The 23,061-nt window shown below is 49.7% G+C and overlaps 3 protein-coding genes across 3 annotated transcripts; 1 reads left to right on the forward strand and 2 right to left on the reverse strand.

Moving 5' to 3' along the window:
• The first annotated feature begins 790 nt into the window (after nucleotides 1–790).
• hal (histidine ammonia-lyase) lies at nucleotides 791–10,625 on the forward strand. Its single transcript, XM_030365646.1, has 20 exons — nucleotides 791–1,100; nucleotides 1,324–1,384; nucleotides 1,528–1,555; nucleotides 1,666–1,740; nucleotides 1,826–1,898; nucleotides 2,014–2,080; nucleotides 2,414–2,451; nucleotides 2,530–2,655; nucleotides 2,984–3,123; nucleotides 3,332–3,379; nucleotides 3,749–3,896; nucleotides 4,262–4,357; nucleotides 4,863–4,921; nucleotides 5,013–5,093; nucleotides 5,218–5,283; nucleotides 6,434–6,599; nucleotides 8,428–8,562; nucleotides 9,362–9,470; nucleotides 9,550–9,619; nucleotides 9,840–10,625. The coding sequence occupies exons 1-20, from the start codon at nucleotides 854–856 to the stop codon at nucleotides 9,972–9,974; spliced, it is 1,968 nt and encodes a 655-aa protein (XP_030221506.1). The 5' UTR covers nucleotides 791–853; the 3' UTR covers nucleotides 9,975–10,625.
• Nucleotides 10,626–12,709: 2,084 nt separating this feature from the next.
• Nucleotides 12,710–17,350, reverse strand: rnf141 (ring finger protein 141). The gene is made up of 6 exons (XM_030367147.1): nucleotides 16,883–17,350; nucleotides 15,060–15,255; nucleotides 14,622–14,730; nucleotides 13,594–13,775; nucleotides 13,288–13,395; nucleotides 12,710–12,996 (listed from the first exon to the last, which is right to left on the reverse strand). The coding sequence occupies exons 2-6, from the start codon at nucleotides 15,188–15,190 to the stop codon at nucleotides 12,846–12,848; spliced, it is 681 nt and encodes a 226-aa protein (XP_030223007.1). The 5' UTR covers nucleotides 15,191–15,255; nucleotides 16,883–17,350; the 3' UTR covers nucleotides 12,710–12,845.
• Nucleotides 17,351–17,673: 323 nt separating this feature from the next.
• LOC115550281 (alpha-1,3-mannosyl-glycoprotein 4-beta-N-acetylglucosaminyltransferase C-like) lies at nucleotides 17,674–21,528 on the reverse strand. The gene is made up of 3 exons (XM_030365144.1): nucleotides 21,317–21,528; nucleotides 20,302–20,458; nucleotides 17,674–19,995 (listed from the first exon to the last, which is right to left on the reverse strand). Exons 1-3 carry the CDS (start codon nucleotides 21,443–21,445, stop codon nucleotides 18,836–18,838), a joined length of 1,446 nt encoding a protein of 481 aa, XP_030221004.1. The 5' UTR covers nucleotides 21,446–21,528; the 3' UTR covers nucleotides 17,674–18,835.
• Between the last annotated feature and the right edge of the window lie 1,533 nt (nucleotides 21,529–23,061).

The raw sequence follows: 23,061 nt of genomic DNA on the forward strand, positions 1-23,061 counted from the left end.
CCCAAACAAAGCCCTTTGTTGACCAGATGGCCCAGAATCTAACCATGAAGCTCCTCAAGGTGTCATCAAATGGTGTTCGTGGCCGGCCCTATGAGTTGACCCTTCAACGTAAACAAATACAGATTTTTTTCATCAGAGTAATCTTATCTTTTTATTCAAGTAGGCTATACGACGTTTCCCAAACCTTTACGTACACTGGATGCAATATTAGCTTATATATTCTATTTTAAATGAATATTTTAAGAAAGTCCTATTAAAAAAATTAAATAATGATATACCATTATGTCAAGCTCTTCGTATTTTTGTTCATTTGCATATAATGCTAAATTAGAAGATGCTTTATAAATAATTAATCAAAGAAATGATTTTAGAACACTTCTTGACAGCATCGTCTTTAATTTGATCGAGCTCCTTCAATGAGTCAGTAGGTACAGGTTTCTTCTATACCGTTCACATTGTTAACAGCAGAATAATGGGTTTAATATGATTAATAATAGTGAAAAATAATTATGTAGGCCTACTGGAGTCTCAGTGGATAAGCTGTAGTTAAATTAGGTGTCGCGGTTAGTGTCCCTATAGGTAGCTTTATCTTACGGTGTAAAATAACTTTACATAAAGTCTTACTTAATTATAACTACATGGTGTATAATCTTGTGTTATATGGGCGGTGCATAATCCATATTTCAACTAAGAAACTAACTTCCATATCTATGTTTTGAGCGGGTGGTCAGGCCCTGAGGCGTGGTTCCCCAGCAGGGGTCTGATTGGTGGTTGGGTTGGAGGCCAGCTCAGTGTACCTTTTGGAGAGGCCAGCTCCGCGCTCACACCAGCGCTCCTGACCCGCCGACGCGCCATGCCTCGTTTTACAGTACACATCCGCGATGAGTGGTTGGCGATTCCTTGTCGAGATCCCACCAAAACCATCCACTGGCTCGGACTCGAGGCTCTCAGACGTTATATTAAAAACAAACCCGACAACGGGGGGATCACCACTCTGAAAGACGTCCGTTTCGTGGTGCGCAGGTGCCAGGGACAGGGTCTGTTGGACGGAGAAGACACTATCGAGGATGCGTTGGAGGATAATGACTTTTTGGAACTCGGTAACAGCATATGCATAATGACATACTATAGTTAGTGACGGTCGTTTGTATTCATTGTTTGAAATCTATATTCATTGTTTGAAATGTTTGTTGATTCCTGTATATTCGTGCATAATTGCGCGCAGAATTCTCTGCAGGATTGATGTCACTTTGTAGCGTTATTTACTTGGGTGTCTTTCTTGATCATTAATGGCGTTGTGTGGTGTTTAAATATGTTTTTCAGCGATGGAAGGGGACACCATGTCTACTGAGTTCATCCCGTCACAGCCGGGAGTTTCTCACCTGTATCCTTATCACGTGCTGTACCGTTCCGAGGTCAACCGGGTCACGGGATGTATTTCATGACATGGTTATTTCATTACACTTATACTTTGCTGGGAAAGGCGTAATATCTAAAGAAATCCTATTCCTAAACGGTGTATAACAGAACAGCAGCATACAGGGAACCCAAAGATGTAAGTATATGTTAAGGCAGTCTGTCGTCAAACGGTTTTGTATTTGCGAGGCCTAAGGCCGTTGATTAGGCTGCCTAATCAAAGGTGTGTCAATATGCCCCTCTTTCCAGAATATTTGCATGGATGGCAACAGCCTGACATCAACAGACTTGGTCAATCTGGGTAGAGGACTCTACAAGATAAAGGTAATAATCAACAAATGGACTGTCAACTGCCAATCATTGTTAATATTTACCATTCCCTTAATCCTGCTCTCCGAACCGCCCGCAGCTCACTCCCGAAGCAGAGACCAAAGTGGTGCAGGCCAGAGAGCTCCTGGACACCATAGTTAAAGAAAACAAAGGTTAGGACACTACTTTACTTTGTTTATCATTACACCAAAGATCCAATCAATCATTACCTCGCCATGCCAAAATCAGTGCAGCGTACGACTGACGTTTGGCTCTCTCTGTCCGTAGTGGTCTACGGAATCACCACTGGATTTGGAAAATTCGCCCGTACAGTCATCCCTGTGGGAAAACTCAAGTACAAACAGTGTTGTCCTTTTTCACCTATAGACTCTGCATAGCAATAGCCCCCCTACCCCCCCTTACCCCCCACACCCCTTTAACACACTTAGCATCTTATCCTAGCTATCTCTGTTGTATATGGGGAATGGGTTAACCTAGCGATTGTTAGCGCTCAACACTTTAACATCCTTGCTGTACCGACAGAGATATATTGTTGTACTTAATGTAAGTCGCTTTGGATAAAAGCGTCTGCTTAATGCCCTCAATGTAATGTCCAGAATGTAAATGTCCTATTCATTGGCAATTCAATGTAATCATGGGTGATTCATGCTCTCTTTCTCTCCCCCAGGGAACTGCAGGAGAACCTGGTGCGCTCCCACTCAGCAGGTAGGTCTCCGGTCCCCCCTGCTCTTCTTCAGCCGGGCGTGTAGCGCTGTGTGTGTCACATCCCCCGTCTGTTTTCAGGGGTGGGGAACCCCCTGAGCCCGGAGAGAACCCGCATGCTGCTGGCCCTCAGGATCAACGTCCTGGCCAAAGGCTACAGCGGAATCTCCCTGGAGACGCTTCACGCCATGATCCAGGCCTTCAACGGTAAACCACCGCCGCCACTTTAACTCAACCCTTTGATGAGGGGCGGCATGCGGCTCAGGTGGTGGAGCGGGTCGGCTGTTAACCGGAAGGTTGCTAGTCTGATCCCTGGCTGTCGAGGTGTCCATGAGCAAGACCCCTCACCCTGACTGCTCCCGACGAGCTGGCTGTCGCCTTGCATGGCTGACCCCGACGTCGGTGTGTGAATGTGTGCATAAATGGGTGAATGTGAGGCATTGACCTGTGTTTGACCTCCGAGGGCAGAGGCACGCGATGAAAGGGCCGTAGGGGCTGGGGAAACGGGGTGCTGACCCTGACCTTGTCCCCGCAGCGTCCTGCCTCTCCTTCGTCCCGGAGAAGGGCACCGTGGGGGCCAGCGGGGACCTGGCGCCCCTGTCCCACCTGGCCCTGGGGCTGATGGGGGAGGGCCGAATGTGGTCCCCTAACAGCGGATGGGCCGATGCGAAATACGTAAGAGCTGCTTCAAAGTAACCCTCTATTGACTTGGCAAACAGCCCAGTCGCCCTGAGTGACTGACGGCTCGACAGCGCATGCATCAGAGATCAATGCTTCTGTAAAGACCAAAACATGTTTGCTTTGTGATGCCCCCCCCATCCCCCCCCTACCTTCCCACCTTACTCACCAGTCGTCCCCTCTCTGCTCCCTCTTCTCTCGACAGGTCCTAGAGGCCCATGGACTTAAACCAATAGTGCTCCGACCCAAAGAGGTAATGAACGCCTATAGCTGCTCTCTCATGTGGGGATGGTCCGGGGTTCACCTTGATGTATTTAAACAGACCTGTGTTTGCATTGTTGGGAAAGAGGAGTTGATACATCTTGATAAAAGAGGCTGCACACGGGAGTCAAAAGAGCAACCAGCAGATACAGAAAGAGGATAAGAGAGGGAGAATGTTTGGGTATTGTTACAATAAGTGTGTACATTAAGCGCCAGGACATACTACGTGTGTAAGAGGGGTATGGGGGGTTATGGGGGGAGGCTATGCAGAGTCTAGGTGAACTCTGAACACGTGGGTCTTGAGTCTTATGTGGAAGCTGGTGGATCAAGGTTAAACAATAATGAAAGCGTCCGCTTCCAGGGCCTGGCTCTGATCAACGGCACCCAGATGATCACCTCCCTGGGGGCCGAGGCGGTGGAGCGGGCCCAGGCCATCGCCCGGCAGGCAGACATCGTCGCCGCCCTCACCCTGGAGGTGCTGAAGGGCTCCACCAAGGCCTTCGACAGCGGTGAGGAACGCGGGTAACCGGACGCCATGAGGGCCGGGCGGCATGTGGCTCAGGAGGGAGAGCGGGTCGGCTGGGAACCGGAAGGTTGCCGGTTCGATCCTCGGCTCCTCCTAGCCGAGTGTCGAGGTTTCCCTGAGCGAGACACCTCACCTTGACGGGCTGGCTCTCGCCTTGCGTGGCTGACTCCGCCGTCGGTGTGTGAACGTTTGCATGAATGGGTGAATGTGTGGCAGTATTGATAAAGCGCTTTGGGTGGCCACTGGTTAGACAAGCGCTGTATAAATGCAGTCCGTTTACCATTGTCCCGGTCTTCCCGGTGTCCTGAGCTAACCCCTGTTGTGGTGTTGGATGGTCTGAATGTGTAGAGATCCACGCCCTGAGGCCACACCCCGGACAGATCGAGGTGGCCTTCCGTTTCCGCTCCCTGCTCGAGTCGGACCACCACCCCTCGGAGATCGCAGGTCAGTGGGCCTCGTAGAGATCTTCCTGATACCGATTCCGATTACTGAACTTGAGTATCGGCAGATACCGAATATAAACCGATGCAGCAGCATCTAGCATTGTAACTACTGATAGCACTTTTTCTTATTGATCGGTTGATTTACTAAAACAATCTCCTTCAAAACGACATAATTTACATTTATAATCAATAATTATAGATTATAGATTATAATCTATATTTATTTTCCTGTGTAGTAAATTTTGTAGTCACGTGATGTATCAGATCGGCGCAAAGACTTGTGTACTTTCCGATACTGTAATCGGAGCAATTCTAGCCAGCAGTTCTTTAAATGCGGTAGCATCACTCCGTACATTGACCGTACTCCATCATGCTGCATCCAGCCGTCCTCCACATGTTAGTGGAGGACGCCACAGGGCGCCGTCATGTGATACCTGCTCATGACGGAGACATCTTTCATAAGGTTTGTGTCCGTCTGCTCTCTGAGGGTTGCTTGTGTTCCTCAGAGAGCCACCGATTCTGCGACCGCGTTCAGGACGCCTACACCATGCGGTGCTGTCCTCAGGTACCGTCGTCGAATCTCCTCTCCCCGGAAACGGTCCCGTCTGAACGGCCCGGTCACGGTTCTCATGGACGTCTCCTCTCTGCCTCCACAGGTTCATGGGATCGTTAACGACACAATCAACTTCGTCAAGAACATCATTAACACGGAGATCAACAGTGCGACTGACAATCCCGTATCCTTACGCCACGTTGTCACACAGCCCAGTATTAACCGATATTTGAATACATGGTTTGTTAATTTTAACGCATTTTGAAATGTGACTGAGGAAACATTAGTTCCCTGATTGTTTGGATAAGATGGTGTTTGCGGAGAGAGGGGAGACCATCTCCGGGGGCAATTTCCATGGAGAGTATCCTGCTAAGGTATGTAATGGCTTCACAATCCTTCAGGTTATACACATCAGATCAAAGTATGGTATATATGGTTTGAGAAGATAATTCTGTAACCAGTGCACTAAATAGGTAGCCTGGTTCTACCAGACTCTCGTACTTCACTTCATTTCATTTCATTTGTACAGAGAGTCTGGACCTAATCAATTGAAAAACGTTAACTCACTTGAAGGCGGGTGTCTGTTGAAGTTTAAAATGATTGGATCTGCCCAGTGCCACTCTGGATCTGACATAACCAATCGCTAACGTTTTTGTTTTGACGTATGTCATGCGCCGGGAATCACGCGCAGGTTGTACACAAACCAAACACCTTGCGCGTCTGCACGAAAATGTCCGTCAACGACAGCTGCAGGTTTTGTTCGTCGAATTTAATTTATCAGGGAAAAATTGCACATTGTAAATCAACTACCGACCTACAACAACAACTCAAACTGGCGTACGACTTTATCGTCATTGTTCTCAGACACGCCCTCTGTTCGCTGATTGGTGGCCGCTGTGGCGGCACCAGAAAACCAAATTACATACAGCAGGTCCAGACCTAGTACTGAAGGGAAATTCAAATTGAGCGGAAGTACTTAGGCGGGTGGAGCCAGGCTACTAAATAGGAGTACATATTGAAATGTATCTACAACAAAGCAAAGCTACAGAGAGATGTGAGCCAATCCCAGGCTCGTTGAATCCCAAGAGAAATGAGTCCACTGTCTTTAAAGTCATCCATTGCACACCTTTGACCCACGGTTTCCACACAAGCCAACCATGATTTACATTTGCAACACTTATTTACAATGAGTATAATATTCAGAAGAAAGAGAAAAAAATACATGGCTGTCGGTACAGTAAGGATGTTCATAGAACCAAGTGCCAAGCACTAACAATTGCTAGGTTAACCCTATCCAAAGATAGCTAGGATAAGATTCTACAAGTACTATTTTTAAGTGCCAGGCCATACACATACAATTAGTGAGCAAGAGGGGTGTGTGGGGGGGTGAGAATGATCACCGATTTGTGTTTTGTTTTTATTGTGGGACACTTTGGATCTGCTAAATGCCCCAAATTGAAATGTCAATGTGTTGGTCTTCCCGTCTCTCGTGTCCCCCCCCCCCCCCCCCTGTCCTCCGGTCAGGCCTTGGACTACCTGGCCATCGGGGTGCACGAGCTGGCCTCCATCAGCGAGAGGCGGATCGAGCGCCTGTGCAACCCCTCCCTGAGCGAGCTGCCCGCCTTCCTGGTGAACGAGGGCGGCCTCAACTCCGGCTTCATGATCGCCCACTGCACCGCCGCCTCTCTGGGTGAGTGTTGGGCTCACTGTCACACGCTACACACACGCTACACACACGTTACACACACGCTACACATACACGACTACACACACACACACTACACACGCACTACACACGCACCGCCGCCTCTCTGGGTGAGTGTTGGGCTCACTGTCACACCCTACACACACGCTACACACACGTTACACACACGCTACACATACACGACTACACACACACACTACACACGCACTACACACGCACCGCCGCCTCTCTGGGTGAGTGTTGGGCTCACTGTCACACACTACACACACGCTACACACACGTTACACACACGCTACACATACACGACTACACACACACACACACTACACACGCACTACACACGCACTGCCGCCTCTCGGGGTGAGTGTTGGGCTCACTGTCACACCCTACACACACGCTACACACACGTTACACACACGCTACACATACACGACTACACACACACACTACACACGCACTACACACGCACCGCCGCCTCTCTGGGTGAGTGTTGGGCTCACTGTCACACCCTACACACACGCTACACACACGTTACACACACGCTACACATACACGACTACACACACACACTACACACGCACTACACACGCACCGCCGCCTCTCTGGGTGAGTGTTGGGCTCACTGTCACACCCTACACACACGCTACACACACGTTACACACACGCTACACATACACGACTACACACACACACACACTACACACGCACTACACACGCACCGCCGCCTCTCTGGGTGAGTGTTGGGCTCACTGTCACACGCTACACACACGCTACACACACGTTACACACACGCTACACATACACGACTACACACACACACACACACACTACACACGCACTACACACGCACCGCCGCCTCTCTGGGTGAGTGTTGGGCTCGCTATCACACGCTACACACACGCTACACACACGTTACACACACACGCTACACACACGCTACACACACATTACACACACACTACACACGCACCGCCGCCTCTCCGGGTGAGTGTTGGGCTCGCTGTCACACGCTACACACACGTTACACACACACGTTACACACACACACGTTACACACACACTACACACGTACTGCAACTCCGCGTCTGTGGGTGAGTGTTTTCCCGCTGCCACATGTTACACACACGCTACACAAACGCTACATATACGCTACACACACGTTACACACACTGCACCGCCGAGTCTCTGGGTTAGTGTCCTCCCGCTGTCACATGCTACACACGCTGTATATCTGGGTTAAACACGCTTTAAACAAGCTTTAAACAAACTCCGTCCCTGGGTTAAACATGTCTTAAACACGCTTTAAACACACTCCATCCCTTGGTTAAACATGCTTTAAACACGCTTTAACCACACTCCATCCGTGGGTTAAACACGCTTTAAGCATGCTTTAAACACGCTTTCAACACGCTCCATCTCTGGGTTAAACACGCATTAGACATGCTGTAAACACGCTCCATCTCTGGGTACGTGTTCTCCCGCTGTCACATGTTAGACACACGCTGCGTCTCAGGGAAACGCCGGGTCTCCTGCCCGCTGTCACACACTAAGCACTCCAGTGATGTGTTTGGTAAAGTTTAAACTCTCCAGGATGCTGCTTTTTTAAAACTCTGTGGAAATTTTCATTCAGATTAAACAGTATGTACTCTAACCCATAGTGGGTGATAACTAAACATTGTATGATATTCAGATTAAACAGTGTGTGCGTACTCTATCCCCTAGTGGTTGATAAACAAACGACCAAATGAGATTGTCCTAAAATTGTGTCCTTAAAAATAAGTGCTTCTCCGTCCGTCCCTCCCTCCGGGTGCAGTGTCGGAGAACAAGGTGCTCTGCCACCCGTCCTCGGTGGACTCACTGTCCACCAGCGCTGCCACGGAGGACCACGTCTCCATGGGGGGCTGGGCGGCCCGCAAGGCGCTGCGGGTCATCGAGCACGTGGAGCAGGGTAGGCTGGGGGATACTCTCTACACACTTCAGGGGCCGGCATGCGGCTCAGGAGGTTGAGCGGGTCGGCTGGTAACCCGAAGGTTGCTAGTTGAGTGTCGAGGTGTCCCTGAGCGAGACACCTCGCCCTGACTGCTCCTGGCGAGCTGGCGGTCGCTCTGCATGGCTGACACCGCTTTCGTGTGTGAATGTGTGCATGGATAGGTGAATGTTAAGAAATATTGTAAAGCGCTTTGAGTGGCCACTTACTAGAGCCATTTACTTGCGTAATAATGTCCTCACAACGGCACAATTAATGACAGGGTGTCTAGTTTCTGTCCGTCTCTTCAAAGAGTTGGCCATATATACATACGTGTGTGTGTGTGTTTTGAATGAATGATTATGTGTGTATTTAATCAATTGTGCATTTTAAAGGTGCATGTGTGTAGAATTGAGTGACATCTAGCGGACTTGGCGGAAATGGAATTTAATATTCAGAAGTAGGTTTTGATTAGTGTAATCCCATGAAAAAAGGTTTTGAGGCCTTTATCTCTACATGACCGCCGCCAGGGAGGCCGCCCTGTTGTTTCTACTGTAGCCTAGAGTGGACAAATGGCTATAGAGAGAATGCCTTCTGAATTTGTTATTTGTTTTGATAGCCATCTCACTTGTGTGTGTGTGTTAAATTATTGATTGTGTGTGTGTGTTGAATGAACCGTGTGTGTGTGTGTTTATGTGTTTATGTGTGTGTTCTGAACTATGTGTGTGTGTGTGTGTGTGTGTGTGTGTGTGTGTGTGTGTGTGTGTGTGTGTGTCCCCAGTCCTCGCCATAGAGCTGCTGGCCGCCTGCCAGGGCATAGAGTTCCTGCGGCCCCTTCGGACCACCACCCCCCTGGAGAAGGTCTATGACCTGGTGCGCAGCGTGGTCAGGTAACGTGCGGCCAAGGTACACACACGCATTCAACCGTACCCAGAGTCCCGGGTTAATGTTTACCCCTTCCCCCCCCAGACCCTGGATCAAGGACCGGTTCATGTCCCCCGACATCGAGGCGGTCCACCGCCTGCTGCTCGACCAGAAGGTGGGTGTCCCTGGGGGGGCCGACGGAGTAGAGATGTTCCGGTTAGACCCGGTAGTCTGGCAACAGGAAGGTTGCTAGTTCGATCCCCGGCTCCTCCTAGCTGTGTGGCAAGGTTTTTCCCGAGTGGCCACAGTTTAGAAAAGCGCTTTATAAATGCAGTCCGTTTAGGGTGGAGGTTTAGCTCTGCTTCATGGTCTGTCGCCCCCCCCCCCCTCTCCAGGTGTGGCACGTGGCCAAGCCCTACATCGATAAGTACGAGACCCAGCTGTCTAGTCCGGGGTCGCGGCCCATCTCCCCCACCTCCTTCTCCCTGGAGCCCCCGCTGTCGCCGCGGAAACGGGTCCGCCACGAATAAGCCGGGCGCTGAATCGTTTTCCTGAGGAAGGGAATCGGGCGTTCATACGATGTTGGACTCCCGATGTCACAGCTCTGAATCTTAGAAGGTTAACGTGACCGTCAGTTCATCGTTTAATTACACTGTGTCTGGGCATGGAGAATAATAAATCAATAATATTAAATATATGATAAATTAATGCTTTGCTGTGCCGATCTTTACTTTAGCGCCTTGTCAGCCGTTGTATGTGTGAAGTCTTAAAGCCTTGTTGAATCAGAACATTTGTTATGCAGTCCAATTAGGGGGATTAAATCAATTAAGGCCACACTGGCTCAATCAACACCATCAATCGGAACTTGTCATGTGCCATAAATTGACTGATTGCTGTGACGAGAAGGGGGCGTGGCGTTTATGGGTCGTGGTGTATGGTGAAGAAGGCGTTGCCGGTGGTGGAGGGATGTGGCTTGACAATGATACACAGTTTGTTTATGACCAGGAACAATGATGGGGAAAGCATGCCATCTGCTGGTTTCAGACTAGAATAAACATAAATACACAGTGCTAAATATATAATTATGCTTTCTTTAAATTTACATGATTGTAATTAAGTCCTTTGAAATAGACTTGGCTATACTTTTGGCTTTCTTTATAAATATTACAATAATAACTCTGCAAGATATCCTATAGTGATAATACTTTATTTTAAATCCATCACAATCCATTAAAGTGCAAGAAGATGTATCTCTTGGTTCAAAGCAGTCATATACAGAATGGGTTAGTTTAATTACTCGTTATTTCCTATGTCAAACACATTTAATCAATGTACAGCCATGTCACCTTAGTTTAATTTGTGAAACTCCCAAACTTAAATGAAACATAACCATGAATTTCTGAGGAGCTAACTATAGATAGAATATCTGTAAATTGTCAATAAATTGGTTTTCAGAAACTGTAGAATGAATAGTCTCTTATAAAAGGTCAAAATTAGTGTATTAACCAAACCATAGTTCTAAGGACTCAACTACAGTGATCTGCTGTATGCAAAAAGTGTTGTTATCATCTGAAGCATCACAAAGTATTGTTAACAATGATATTTTGTTTATAAATTCATAATAACCAATATCTTCCTCCAACATGTTCAGTTCAACTTCCAATAAACAATAATCAATAAGCCACTACTCAATTAACAAAATTAACAAAGGTTTCTACGTTTCTAGATAGATTTGTTTTGTTTTAAAATTGTTGATACTAAATCTAATACTATCGAAGATAAGTGTCTTCACAGAGTGCAGTAGTATGTTCCGTTCTTAATTAAAAAAACTCAAACAGGAAATTACCTTAAAGAAAAGCAAAAGAATCGGAAATACAAAAAGGTCAAAATCGCCTCTTTCCTTCCAGCTGTTATTGAATTTAACCGTTGTTGAATTTAATAACATCAGAGCAAGATTAGATCAGATTATTCTACTAGACCCTGAAAGAAAGTCCCACAATTACCTACCTTCTGTGCCTATCAAAGTACTTGGAGCCCAGTACTTGTATCACAGTACTTGTACTATTGTACTTGTGCTACAGTACTTGTATCACAGTACTTTGCACACAGCTCTTGTACTACAGTACTATTATCACAGTACTTGGCACACAGTACTTGTATTACAGTACTTCCAGCACTTGTACAGTCCTGTTGAACCAAAGGTGTCTGTAAAAGAGTCTCATGTAACACCATGAAGACATGTCCTACAGAAGCATGTGCTACATGTAGGAGCAGGACGCCTAGCGTAGCCTAGTGTAGCTTAGCATTAGCTTAACACCGGACTGACCATAAGAGGGGTCCCAGTGGAAACCCCAGCTCACAGGGCCCCCCTTCCACACTGTCATACGTCCTGCTCCATTCAGGTCACGTCAATGTCACCTGGCTGCGTGGGAGGAGTTTACCAACAGTCAACGCTGTGGGGGTCAAAGGTTAACGAGGGACGCACCCAGGGTGAACCCAGGGTGAACCATGAGAGCGCCGGCTGTAGACCTCAGCGCTCTGCTCATCGGTGAGAGAGCACCGGGGAGACACGCAGAAGAGGAGCTGTGCAGACGGGAACGTGAGTAAAGGATATGAGCACGAATAGCCCTCGTCTGAGGACATGTTGGACCGGCTGAAAGGGGGGGCTGGCAGTGGGGCTGGGTGGTGTCTCTACGGCCTGGGGGGGTTTGTGGTGCCTCTAGGGGCTGTACGGAGGTGCTGCGTGGTGTCTCTACAACCTTGTGGGTGGTGCTGTTGGTTGGGTGGTGTCTCTAGGGGCTGTGGGTGGTGCAGGGTGGTGTCTCTACAGCCTGGGGGGGTTGTGGTGGTGTCTCTATGGGCTGTGGGGTGGTGCAGGGTGGTGTCTCTAGGGGCTGTGGGTGGTGTCTCTAGGGGCTGTGGGTGGTGTCTCTAGGGGCTGTGGGTGGTGGTGTTCGGTGGTGTCTCTAGGGGCTGTGGGTGGTGGTGTTGGGTGGTGTCTCTAGGGGCTGTGGGTGGTGTCTCTAGGGGCTGTGGGTGGTGGTGTTGGGTGGTGTCTCTAGGGGCTGTGGGTGGTGGTGTTGGGTGGTGTCTCTAGGGGCTGTGGGTGGCTGTGTTGGGTGGTGTCTCTAGGGGCTGTGGGTGGTGTCTCTAGGGGCTGTGGGTGGTGGTGTTGGGTGGTGTCTCTAGGGGCTGTGGGTGGTGTTGGGTGGTGTCTCTAGGGGCTGTGGGTGGTGTCTCTAGGGGCTGTGGGTGGTGGTGTTGGGTGGTGTCTCTAGGGGCTGTGGGTGGTGTCTCTAGGGGCTGTGGGTGGTGGTGTTGGGTGGTGTCTCTAGGGGCTGTGGGCGGTGGTGTTGGGTGGTGTCTCTAGGGACTTTCGGTGGTGTTGTTGGGTGGTGTCCCTAGGGACTGTGGGGCTGGCCGGCCTCGTCTGCCAGGTGGAGGATGTAGTCGGCCATGTCGTGCTCGGTGGGGGCGTCTGACACCACCCAGGACTCGTTGGCCGCCGTCACCTGGATGCGGCAGATGGGGCAGTTCCTGCTCTGCCCGCTCCTAGGGGACAGAGGGGGGGTCCATCCGTTCATCCAAACCCCCGGAACCATCTCTGTCTCGCTATCTACATCTTTACTTTATTTATAATCTCTAATAATCTATTTTCAGAGATTTAGTTTATTAATCGTATCTTAAAATTGAAACAATACTAAAAGCAAATATGTTTGTGTGAGTTTGTGTATGTATGTATATGTGTGTGTGTGTGTGTGTGTGTGTGTGTGTGTGTGTGTGTGTGTGTGTGTGTGTGTGTGTGTGTGTGTGTGTGTGTGTGCGTGTGCGGAGCCGTCCTACCATTGGTCAATGCACTTCTGACAGAAGCTGTGTGCGCACGGCAGCATGAGGTCCGACCGGCCGTCCATGCAGATACAACACTCCTCCTCATCCGTCAGCTGCTTCACCCTGCAGGAGGAGGAGGAGGAGGAAGGGAGGAGTTATGGAAATGATTTGGTGACTTAGATCTACCTGTGTCTGAGGTCTCTCTGTGTCCTGGTGTCTCCACCTGCCTCACCGTCCAACAGGGGAGTGCGTTTCTCCTCGCCCTCGGCCTCACCACACCACGGTAAAGCTACAGGCGTGTTTAAACTACCATGTTCCTACCGGCCCATCCACATGCTGGCCTGGCAGGAGTCGGTGGAGGGCAGCTGGGCCGAGGGGCCCTCCAAGGGGCCATCGGGGCCCAGCACCTGGGCGGCCTGGCTGGTGACGTCGCGGTACAGCTGGGTGAACTGGTACAGGTTCATGATGCGGGTGGCCTCCACCGTGCCCGTCTCCTTGTTGATCTGGAGGAAGAGGAGGGGAGGGAGGAGGAGGAGGAGGAAGAGGGAGGAAGGAGGAGGAGGAGGAAGAAGGAGGAGGACGGTGAGCAGAAGGAGGAGGTGGAGGAGGAGGAGTAAGAGGAGGAGGGGGAGGAGGTGGAGGAGGAAGAAGGAGGAGGACGGTGAGCAGAAGGAGGAGGAGTAAGAGGAGGAGGGGGAGGAGGTGGAGGAGGAGGGATGGAGGAGGAGGAGGAAGATGAGGACGAGCACAAGGGAGAGAACGGTGAGCACGAGGATGAGGCGGAGGAGGAGTGAAGCACAGCGCCCCAACAAACACAGACACACCGGACCCAGTGGGCCAGAGAGCCATGATGTGCCCACGAGACTCAACACCCCCTGAACACACACTCTCAGTCTCACCTTAGTGCACAGTGCACACTTTGTCTCACCTTAGTGCCCACTCTCAGTCTCACCTTAGTGCACACTCTCAGTCTCACCTTAGTGCACAGTGCACACTTTGTCTCACCTTAGTGCACACTCTCAGTCTCACCTTAGTGCACACTCTCAGTCTCACCTTAGTGCACAGTGCACACTTTGTCTCACCTTAGTGCACACTCTCAGTCTCACCTTAGTGCACACTCTCAGTCTCACCTTAGTGCACACTCTCAGTCTCACCTTAGTGCACAGTGCACACTTTGTCTCACCTTAGTGCACACTCTCAGTCTCAGCATAGTGCACACTCTCAGTCTCACCTTAGTGCACACTCTATCTCACCTTAGTGCACACTCTCAGTCTCACCATAGTGCACACTCTCAGTCTCACATTAGTGCACACTCTCAGTCTCACCTTGGTGCACAATCTCAGTCTCACCTTGGTGCACACCACGCGCACGGCCACCTTCCACAGGGCGCTGGCGTCGGAGCCGGGCTGCACCTCGAAGAGGAGGTGCTTCTGCTGCCCGGCGGCCAGCTGGGCCGTCCTGAGGGGACAGACATTAACCTCCAGGGAGTTCAGCAGACGCTTTTATCTAAAGCAACCTACAATAAGTACATTAGTCCGAAGAAAGAGAAACAATACATCGCTGTCGGTACAGTTAGGATGATCATAGAACCAAGTGCCAAGCACAAACAATCTCTAGGTTAAACCCATTCCCCGTATACACAAAGATAGCTAGGATAAGATGCTACACAATGCTCAGTACTGTTTTTATGTGCAAGGATGTACAACATACAATAAGTGCGTAAGAGGGGTGTGGGGGGGTGTTGTGTGTTTTGTGTTGTGTTGTGTTTTGTGTCATGTTCTGCTCACACGTCGTTGAGCTCCGACACCCTGGCCAGGAACTCCTCGTAGGTGAGGTACCCGCTGTCCCTCACCAGCCCCGCGTGCCTCACCAGCTTCTCGGGCAGCCGGCTGGCCTGGCCCGAGAGCTGCTGGCCCATGGCGGCGGCGGTGGCGGCGGTTTGAGAGGGTGGGGAGGCGGCCTCAGTCGGCGTAGAGCTGCACCCTGGAGAGGGAGGGAGGAGGGAGGAGGGAGGAGGGAGGAGAGAGGAGGGGGGAGGGAGGAGGGAGGAGGGAGGAGGGAGGAGGGAGGAGGGAGGGGTCAGCATCAGCTAAATCAAATTGTAGGTTTTGTGATGTAACGACTACTTCGTACTACTAGGGATTCGTAGGTCTGTCACAAAAAGGAACAGACAGGCACTTGAACGTGACATTAAAAGATCCTTTAGCACAATAATACACATTTTAATAGCTACACATGGTGTTTGGTTTCTTGTTGGAATTAAAGGGGTTATATTATTCCACCTGATGTGAGTGTGATTGGCTGTGACATCCGTTCGTAATCTGCCCGTCCCTGTGACATCACTAGTGGGCGTACTACTGTCCACCTAGATGCACTGGATAGAGCAATGTTCCAATGTTTAACGTGATAAATGTTGCTTATCTCTCCTCCTCTGATGGATAGATCAGCAACATTGGCCACAGTCCACTGGGTAGGCAGGTGGACTCATCTACCAAGCGTACAACTAGGTGGACACGCCCACTTGTGGTGTCACTAAAACACAGGAGAGGCAAGATTTTCAAACGGCTTGTATTCGCTGATCACACTCCCCTGGTGGCATCATATCACACCATCACATCACATCATCATATCACATCATCACATCACATCACATCACATCACATCACATCACATCACATCACATCACATCACATCACATCACATCACATCAGATCACCCCTCTAAAGGCTCAGGCCTGCCATTGCCAGGACCTTAAAATGTGGTCATGGATAAGTCGTGCTCATGTTTTTGAAATGTTATAATATTCTTAATCTTCTGTGGTTGTGGACAGGCCAACACAACAGCACTTAGAGCCCCTCATAAGTCGGTGGAACACTTTGGTTCTGCGCAGTACATGCCACAAACCTGCAGGCCAACAACAGTTTAATGAATGGAGGAATGTTGTCTATGTTGGGTTGTATATGTTGTATGTGCTGTATATAAGTATGTTGTGCATACGTGGTTTTATGTGGTATGTCTTGTATATGTTGTTTGTGTTGTATTGTATATCTTGTATTTGTTATATATATATATATATATATATACACACACACACACATATACATACATACATACATACATACATACATACATACATACATAGGTTGTATGTATGTTGTATATGTTGTGTTGTATATGTTTGTATGTTGTATATATATATGTTATTTATGTTGTATATAGGTTATATATGTGGATGTTGTATATGTATGTTGTATATATTGTGATGTATATGTTGTATATGTGTATGTTATAGATAGGTTATATATGTTGTATAGATGTTATTTACGTAGGAGACCTCTTCGCCAGGATGCAATCACATCTTAAAGTTTGAACGTAGATGTTCAGGCCTTTCTCGTCTGTCGAAAACCCTCGACATGGACTCAGACCCTGTCACACAACAACTCATCATCACATCCATGTGCATCGTGGATACCATAATACTAGTAATTTATCAATAATAGTGATCATTATACCATGTTTCCCAGCTGACTGAACACTCAGTGGTTATAGATGAACACGAACCCCCCTGGAGACCTGAAACAGTCCCGACAAGAGGAGAATAGATCCTTACCTGGCACTGACCCGGGCTTTCATCACGGGCTTATTGATCGATATTATTGGTGCTATTGATAAAGTAGGGCGAAGAGGTTTCAGTTGGCGTTCAGCGCGGATGGATACGCTTGTTGACAGAACGCTGTCGCTGCATGATGACGCACGGTGCGTATGCGATGTCCGAATTTAAAGTTATTATCAATAATCAATTCGCTAGAACTAACTTTAAAGTAAAGTATGGCCATATGTATAAATGTTGATTCTTAAAATGATCATACTAATATTAATACTTTTAATTCGCGATAACTCGTTTTATATAATACATTAGAATGACCGCCAGGGGGCAGCATTGTGCGGAATGTACACAAAAATCCTATTCTGCAGTTCCGTCTGTTCGTGGTCAATGGATTTAGTTGTTGGTTGAACATATATAATACAAGCCTAAAATAAATCTCTCGGTGTAATTGGCAATGCTGTTTTTTGCAGATGTATGTGTTTCTCCAAGATGACACAGACATAGTTGTATGGTTGTGCATTTATTCACTTGTGTGTGTGTGTGTGTGTGTGTGTGCGTGCGTGCGTGCGTGCGTGTGTGTGTGTGTGTGTGTGTGTGTGTGTGTGTGTGTGTGTGTGTGTGTGTGTGTGTGTGCGTGCTTCTCCGTGTGCGAGTGTGTTTGAACCTTTGTGCATGCAAGCAAATGTGCACACTTTTCTGTAATTGCTTTGCATCGACTTGTGTTTGGAATATCCTTTTTAATAAAAAAAACAAAGTAAACCAAACATTAACATTCACACTACGATCAGGTGAGATCGGTCCAGACACAATATGAGACTCAGACTCACAATGATAACTAATAGTAACATTGAAAACAGTAATGTATTCATCACTTTATTACGAAGCACATCCATCCATGAATCCCGTTTAAGTTCTGGACGTCTCGGTAGTTCTGGGGGTCAGAGCGGCGCACACCATCAGGATGGACCCCTCCCGGCCCGGCCCCCCAGCCCTGACCACAGCACCCCATCAGTCCAGAGTAATGATCCACAACCACCACGGAGACCTAATGACGATGTATGATCGACAACCATAATGGAGCCGGAATCATTTTGCCCTTGATGTTCACGCACACGCACACGCACAACGACAACCCACACACGCCCACATTATGATGTCATTTACGAAGAGCTTCTGAATTGGCTCGTCAACATAACATAAAACCTGGTGGCAGAATGTCATGATTTTTATTAGAAATGCAACAACCCAAAGTCAAGTAGCAAAGCGACATAGCAGAGGATTCTGGGGCAAAGTACAAAGAAAACTAAACAATGACCTGGACGTTTCTTCTGTAGTCAATATCAGGATTTCATTGGAAAAACAACGTTAACGGTACATCTTTAATTCAGATTAAACCAATTGTAAATCTCAACAAAACTAAAACAGATGTGCAGTCCGGTAAAATTTGGATGGTTTGAATTTAACGTCCACAGCCACTGTCCCGAGATGAACCCGTACGAGACTGAAACCTTCCAGGACGGGAACACAGAGTCACAGTACTAATGCTTCGTTTGCACCGAGCGGAGCGGCTCGGAACGGCGCGGCTCGGGGCAGGACAGCTCGGTTACGCTGAATCTGGCTCACGTTGCCACCTCCTCCGACTCTACCCTTATGGTAGGGCGGGGTTTAACCGCGGCAGCTACGGAAGCAAACTTTTGCGTGTCATTTGCTTCAATAAACAAAGCTTTCGCCTTTCCAGAAATGTCCATAAATACCTTGCGGGTACCGTGTTTGTTTGTTTTTTATCCCCCTGTCGCACAGATGTGACGATTCTTTTGACCAATCAATGGAAGGCATTGTGTTGCTCCACCTTTTTTGGCACCCTTTCAGACCGAACCAAGCCGCCCACCTCGGTGGGATCGAGACCTAACTAACAGGCGGTCAACACGCTGACCGTCCTCAGGGTCTTGACCGTCCTCAGAGTGGAGAGGGCTGGGCGGTCCACACGCTGACCGTCCTCACGATGAGCCAGTCCTCCTGACTGGCCGTCACCACTATCCGAACGCACTGGACCTCAAAGCCGATCTTATGGTGCACGTTGTGCACCTCGATGCGGCCGTCCTTAAACTCCCCCAGCGTGATGTAGGAGGTGCACTGCTGGCCCTGCCTGGACTCCGTGAGCCTCCGCCCGACCTCCAGCGCCCCGCGGCGCAGGACGTCGCTCTGCCGGTCGTCCGACCCCGTGACGACCCTGATCCGGCTGATCCTGGCGGACTTGTTAAAGATGACGACCAAGAAGTCCCCGGTGAACGGCGGCTTCCCCCAGAAGTACTCCTCGGCGACGCTGCTGTAGGCCCGGCCGACGTCGTAGCTCTCGAACACGTGGATGTTGGTGTGCAGGCGGGCGGGCGGGTTGTCGGGGACGTCCGCCGAGTCCTCCTCGAAGTCGTCGTCCTGCAGCTTGTTCTCGGCGCCGTTGTACGAGGAGTAATAGCCCATGTGCTGGAACAGCGAGGGCCGGAAGCGGATCACGTCCTTCTGGGCCAGCAGGCCCCTGAAGTGGAGGAGGAGCCAGTCGCACGGCATCTCCTGGTAGAAGAGCAGCAGGAAGCGGGCCAGGCGCGGCAGGTCCCCCGAGCGGTACAGCTTCCCGATATACCCCAGCTTGGAGAACTCCAGCATCACCCAGTAGGAGCCTTCCCGGGAGGAGATCACCTTCTTCAGGGAGGTCAGGAAATTCCTGGAGCAGCGCACGTCGTCCTCCAGCATCATGTAGAAGTCCGAGAGCTCGGCGCAGAAGTTGAGCAGGAAGGCGTAGTCGACGTTCTGCTTGGAGCGGAACCGGACCCGGTCGTCGGGGTCGTTGAAGTTCCTCTTCAGACCGTCCAGAGGCGGGTAGTACTCCTCCGGAGCCTGGATGACCAGCAGGCGCCCGGCGAGAATGTGGTGGGCAAACCTCCGGGAGATCTCCTGCACCAGGTGGTCACACCACGCCAGGTCGAAGTCCGCCAGGTGGACCACCACCACCATCTGCTGTAGCTCCTCGTAGCTGGACTGGTCGAAGATGGACTTGATAGTTTCTATCAGGTAGTTCCCCTTTCTCCGTTTGACGGATGACAGGCCGATGGTGAGGAACTCTGTGTGGGAAAGACATTTTGGTAAAGAAAAAAAGAACTGAAGGATTAAAACCCAGGCTGTAACCCTAACCCAGTGATTACTAGCACACTCATGCTTCAAAACAACAAGCCAGACTCAACTAAACTCCAGTCCCTTGAGTTCTTCAACAATGAGACCGTGGGTGGGGTCTTTGCTGACAATTGCTCTTGTCATTGCTGACAAGAGCAATGCAAGACGTATTATTTTGTTTTCCATTATTTTAGGTTATCAATATCTATTATTTTTGGAAAAGGGATAACACACAGAATGATACGAGGGCCACTCACTCCTGCGGTTCAGGGGCAGGCCCGCCAGGTAGCGGTACGTCACGTTGATGCTCCCCGAGAAGTTGGCCGGCTCCCGGAGCCCGGGTACGTCTCTCTCTGGGGGCCCTGGGGGGCCCGGGGGCAGCAGCGTCTCGCCCAGGGGCCGTTTCTCCGCCTCCTGTGGAGAGGAGGACCGTCAGCCACCGGCGCCTGCACCACGTCTCCACCGCTCAGAGGAACGCAGAACCAGGGACCAAAGCACCACGCAGAACCAGGGACCAAAGAACAACTCAGAACCAGGAACCAAAGCACCACGCAGAACCAGGAACCAAAGCACCACGCAGAACCAGGGACCAAAGCACCACGCAGAACCAGGGACCAAAGCACCACGCAGAACCAGGAACCAAAGCACCACTCAGAACCAGGAACCAAAGCCCCACGCAGAACCAGGGACCAAAGCACCACGCAGAACCAGGGACCAAAGCACCACGCAGAACCAGGGACCAAAGCACCACGCAGAACCAGGGATCAAAGCACCACGCAGAACCAGGAACCAAAGCACCACGCAGAACCAGGGACCAAAGCACCACGCAGAACCAGGAACCAAAGCACCACGCAGAACCAGGGACCAAAGCACCACGCAGAACCAGGAACCAAAGCACCACGCAGAACCAGGGACCAAAGCACCACGCAGACATTCAGGGCGTTGAGCAGACGCTTTCATCCAGAGTGACTTACATTGACAGAAGTGCATTGGTCAGAAGAAGGAGAAACAACAATATATGACTGTCGGTACAGTAAGGTTCATATATCCAAGTGCCAAGCACTAACCATCTAACGATAGCTAGGATGAGACGCTACACAATGCTAAGTACAATGCTTCAAGGGGTTCAACACTAGGGTGGGGTTCAACACTAGGGTGGGGTTCAGTGCTAGGGTGGGGTTCAACTCTACGGTGGGGTTCAACTCTACGGTGGGGTTCAACACTACGGTGGGGTTCAGCTCATCCCGTGGTCACCGCTCGGTGCTGACTCACCAGCACATACTCATTGTCCATGTAGAGGTTGAAGAAGAGGAGGAAGGTGATGAGGAAGACCAGGACCGGGATCGTGGCGCGCTTCCGAAAGCATCTCATCCTGTCGACGGCCTTCACCACCAGCCTCATGATCTCCGGCCTCGGCCCGGACACGGAGACGGAGTCGGAGGAGGAGGAGGAGGAGGAGGAGGAGGCTGCATGGACCGCCGGCTCGGGAACTACGGGAACACAAGAGGGAATATGCTCCAATATAATTTTTACCTTCCCGATAACGATTCCTCAACTTGAGTACCGGCCGATACGAGTATATACCGATACAGCTCCTAGCATTGTAACTACTAATAGCACGTGTTCTGATTGAAGGGTTGCTTCTATTCCTCTAGTTCAGTGTAAGCATTCGTGTTTTTCCGACTTAGCTTGAATGCCAATGGTCGGAGTTGACATGTTTCCGATTCCGACTTTCCACCTCCGACCGTTAACGAACGCACCAACTGTTTTGGGATGTTCTCATGTTTAGCAAAATGAGCCACGTGATGGCATCGGATCGTTGTGTAGACTTCCATACTCGCCGATACCCAATACTGCATTTTAGGTGGTATCAGAGGAATTTCTGATGCTGGTATCCGTGTCGGAACAACTCTAGGAAGGAGAAATTACAACTGCCTCATCTCTCTGAGATCGTAGCCGCACCATGTAGCATGGAGGACCTTCTGATATCCACAGCTAGTCTGTGAATACGTCTGGCTGGCGTCTGCCGTGAGAGAGAAGCCAACTGAATTACTGTTGAGTCCGGACACGTGTCTGTTGTGATGAGGAGACTCCCGGTCAGCCTCCTTCAGGACTGTCAGCGTGTCCCAAAGAACACGGCCCGACGCCCGGGCCTCAACACCTGCCTCACCTCCTGACCTCCAATCCCCCGCTCCTCATTTGAGCTTCTACTGACCCTGGGTCAGTTTAGTCTAAATACAGAGACGAAGACGCAATAGCCAAAACCCTAAATCCTGACCCTAAACTTTGAACCCCTAAACCCTCCCCTAAACCCTAAACCTTAATCCCTGACCCCTGAACCCTAAACCCTAAACCCCAAACCAAAACCCTGTGCTTTATATGATGGCTGTGAAAGCGTAACCAGACTCATTCTATGTTAATGGTATTGAGAGGCATCACCCTGGCGTGGTTCAGAGTGCGGGGCAATGCCTGATTCCATGATCTTATGTAAGACCTCATATTTTCAAAGGTAGATATGACTGAGATATCAACCTGTGCGTGAGCTTGTCTAAAAAGGGTGCATCTAAATCTTGAATGTGCGGCAGCTTTGAAGAAGGTTCATTAAATGTTCATCGCTAGTCCAGCTGGTGGCTCTAAAGAAAGCACCATCAGTAGCAGAAGAAGAGGATGGTGGAGGAGAGGAGGCACTCTGTCTCTCACTCTCTCTCTCCCTCTCTTTCTCTGTCTGTCTCTCTCTTTCTCTCTGTCTCTCTTCAGTCAGCAGAGATTCTGAGACCGTAGAAGCGGAGTCAAGTCATTACAAGAGCATGCATGCACACATGTACACTCACAGAAACCCCTGTTAGTATGTGTAATACAAATACACACACGCAAAATCAAAGAAACCCCTTTGAGTGTATGTAGAACAAACAGACACACATACTCACACACATACAAACAGACACACACACACAAACCTGTGTGAGTGGTACAATCACACGCACACACACACACACTCACACCCACTCACACCCACA

The sequence above is a fragment of the Gadus morhua genome, chromosome 9, assembly GCF_902167405.1.
Source record: "Gadus morhua chromosome 9, gadMor3.0, whole genome shotgun sequence".
Taxonomy (NCBI): Eukaryota; Metazoa; Chordata; class Actinopteri; order Gadiformes; family Gadidae; genus Gadus; species Gadus morhua.

Coding starts and splice junctions, on each gene's coding strand:
- rnf141 (XM_030367147.1), bottom strand. CDS start 15,190: ATGGGCCAGCAGCTCTCGGGCCAGGCCAGCCGGCTGCCCGAGAAGCTG. Junction 14,731..15,059: donor GTGTCGGAGCTCAACGACGT/GTGAGCAGAACA, acceptor CTGTCCCCTCAG/GACGGCCCAGCTGGCCGCCG. Junction 12,997..13,287: donor CAGAAGTGCATTGACCAATG/GTAGGACGGCTC, acceptor TCTGTCCCCTAG/GAGCGGGCAGAGCAGGAACT.
- LOC115550281 (XM_030365144.1), bottom strand. CDS start 21,445: ATGAGGCTGGTGGTGAAGGCCGTCGACAGGATGAGATGCTTTCGGAAG. Junction 20,459..21,316: donor TGGACAATGAGTATGTGCTG/GTGAGTCAGCAC, acceptor TCCTCTCCACAG/GAGGCGGAGAAACGGCCCCT. Junction 19,996..20,301: donor CCTGCCCCTGAACCGCAGGA/GTGAGTGGCCCT, acceptor TTTCCCACACAG/AGTTCCTCACCATCGGCCTG.
- hal (XM_030365646.1), top strand. CDS start 854: ATGCCTCGTTTTACAGTACACATCCGCGATGAGTGGTTGGCGATTCCT. Junction 1,899..2,013: donor CATAGTTAAAGAAAACAAAG/GTTAGGACACTA, acceptor CTCTGTCCGTAG/TGGTCTACGGAATCACCACT. Junction 3,380..3,748: donor TAGTGCTCCGACCCAAAGAG/GTAATGAACGCC, acceptor GTCCGCTTCCAG/GGCCTGGCTCTGATCAACGG.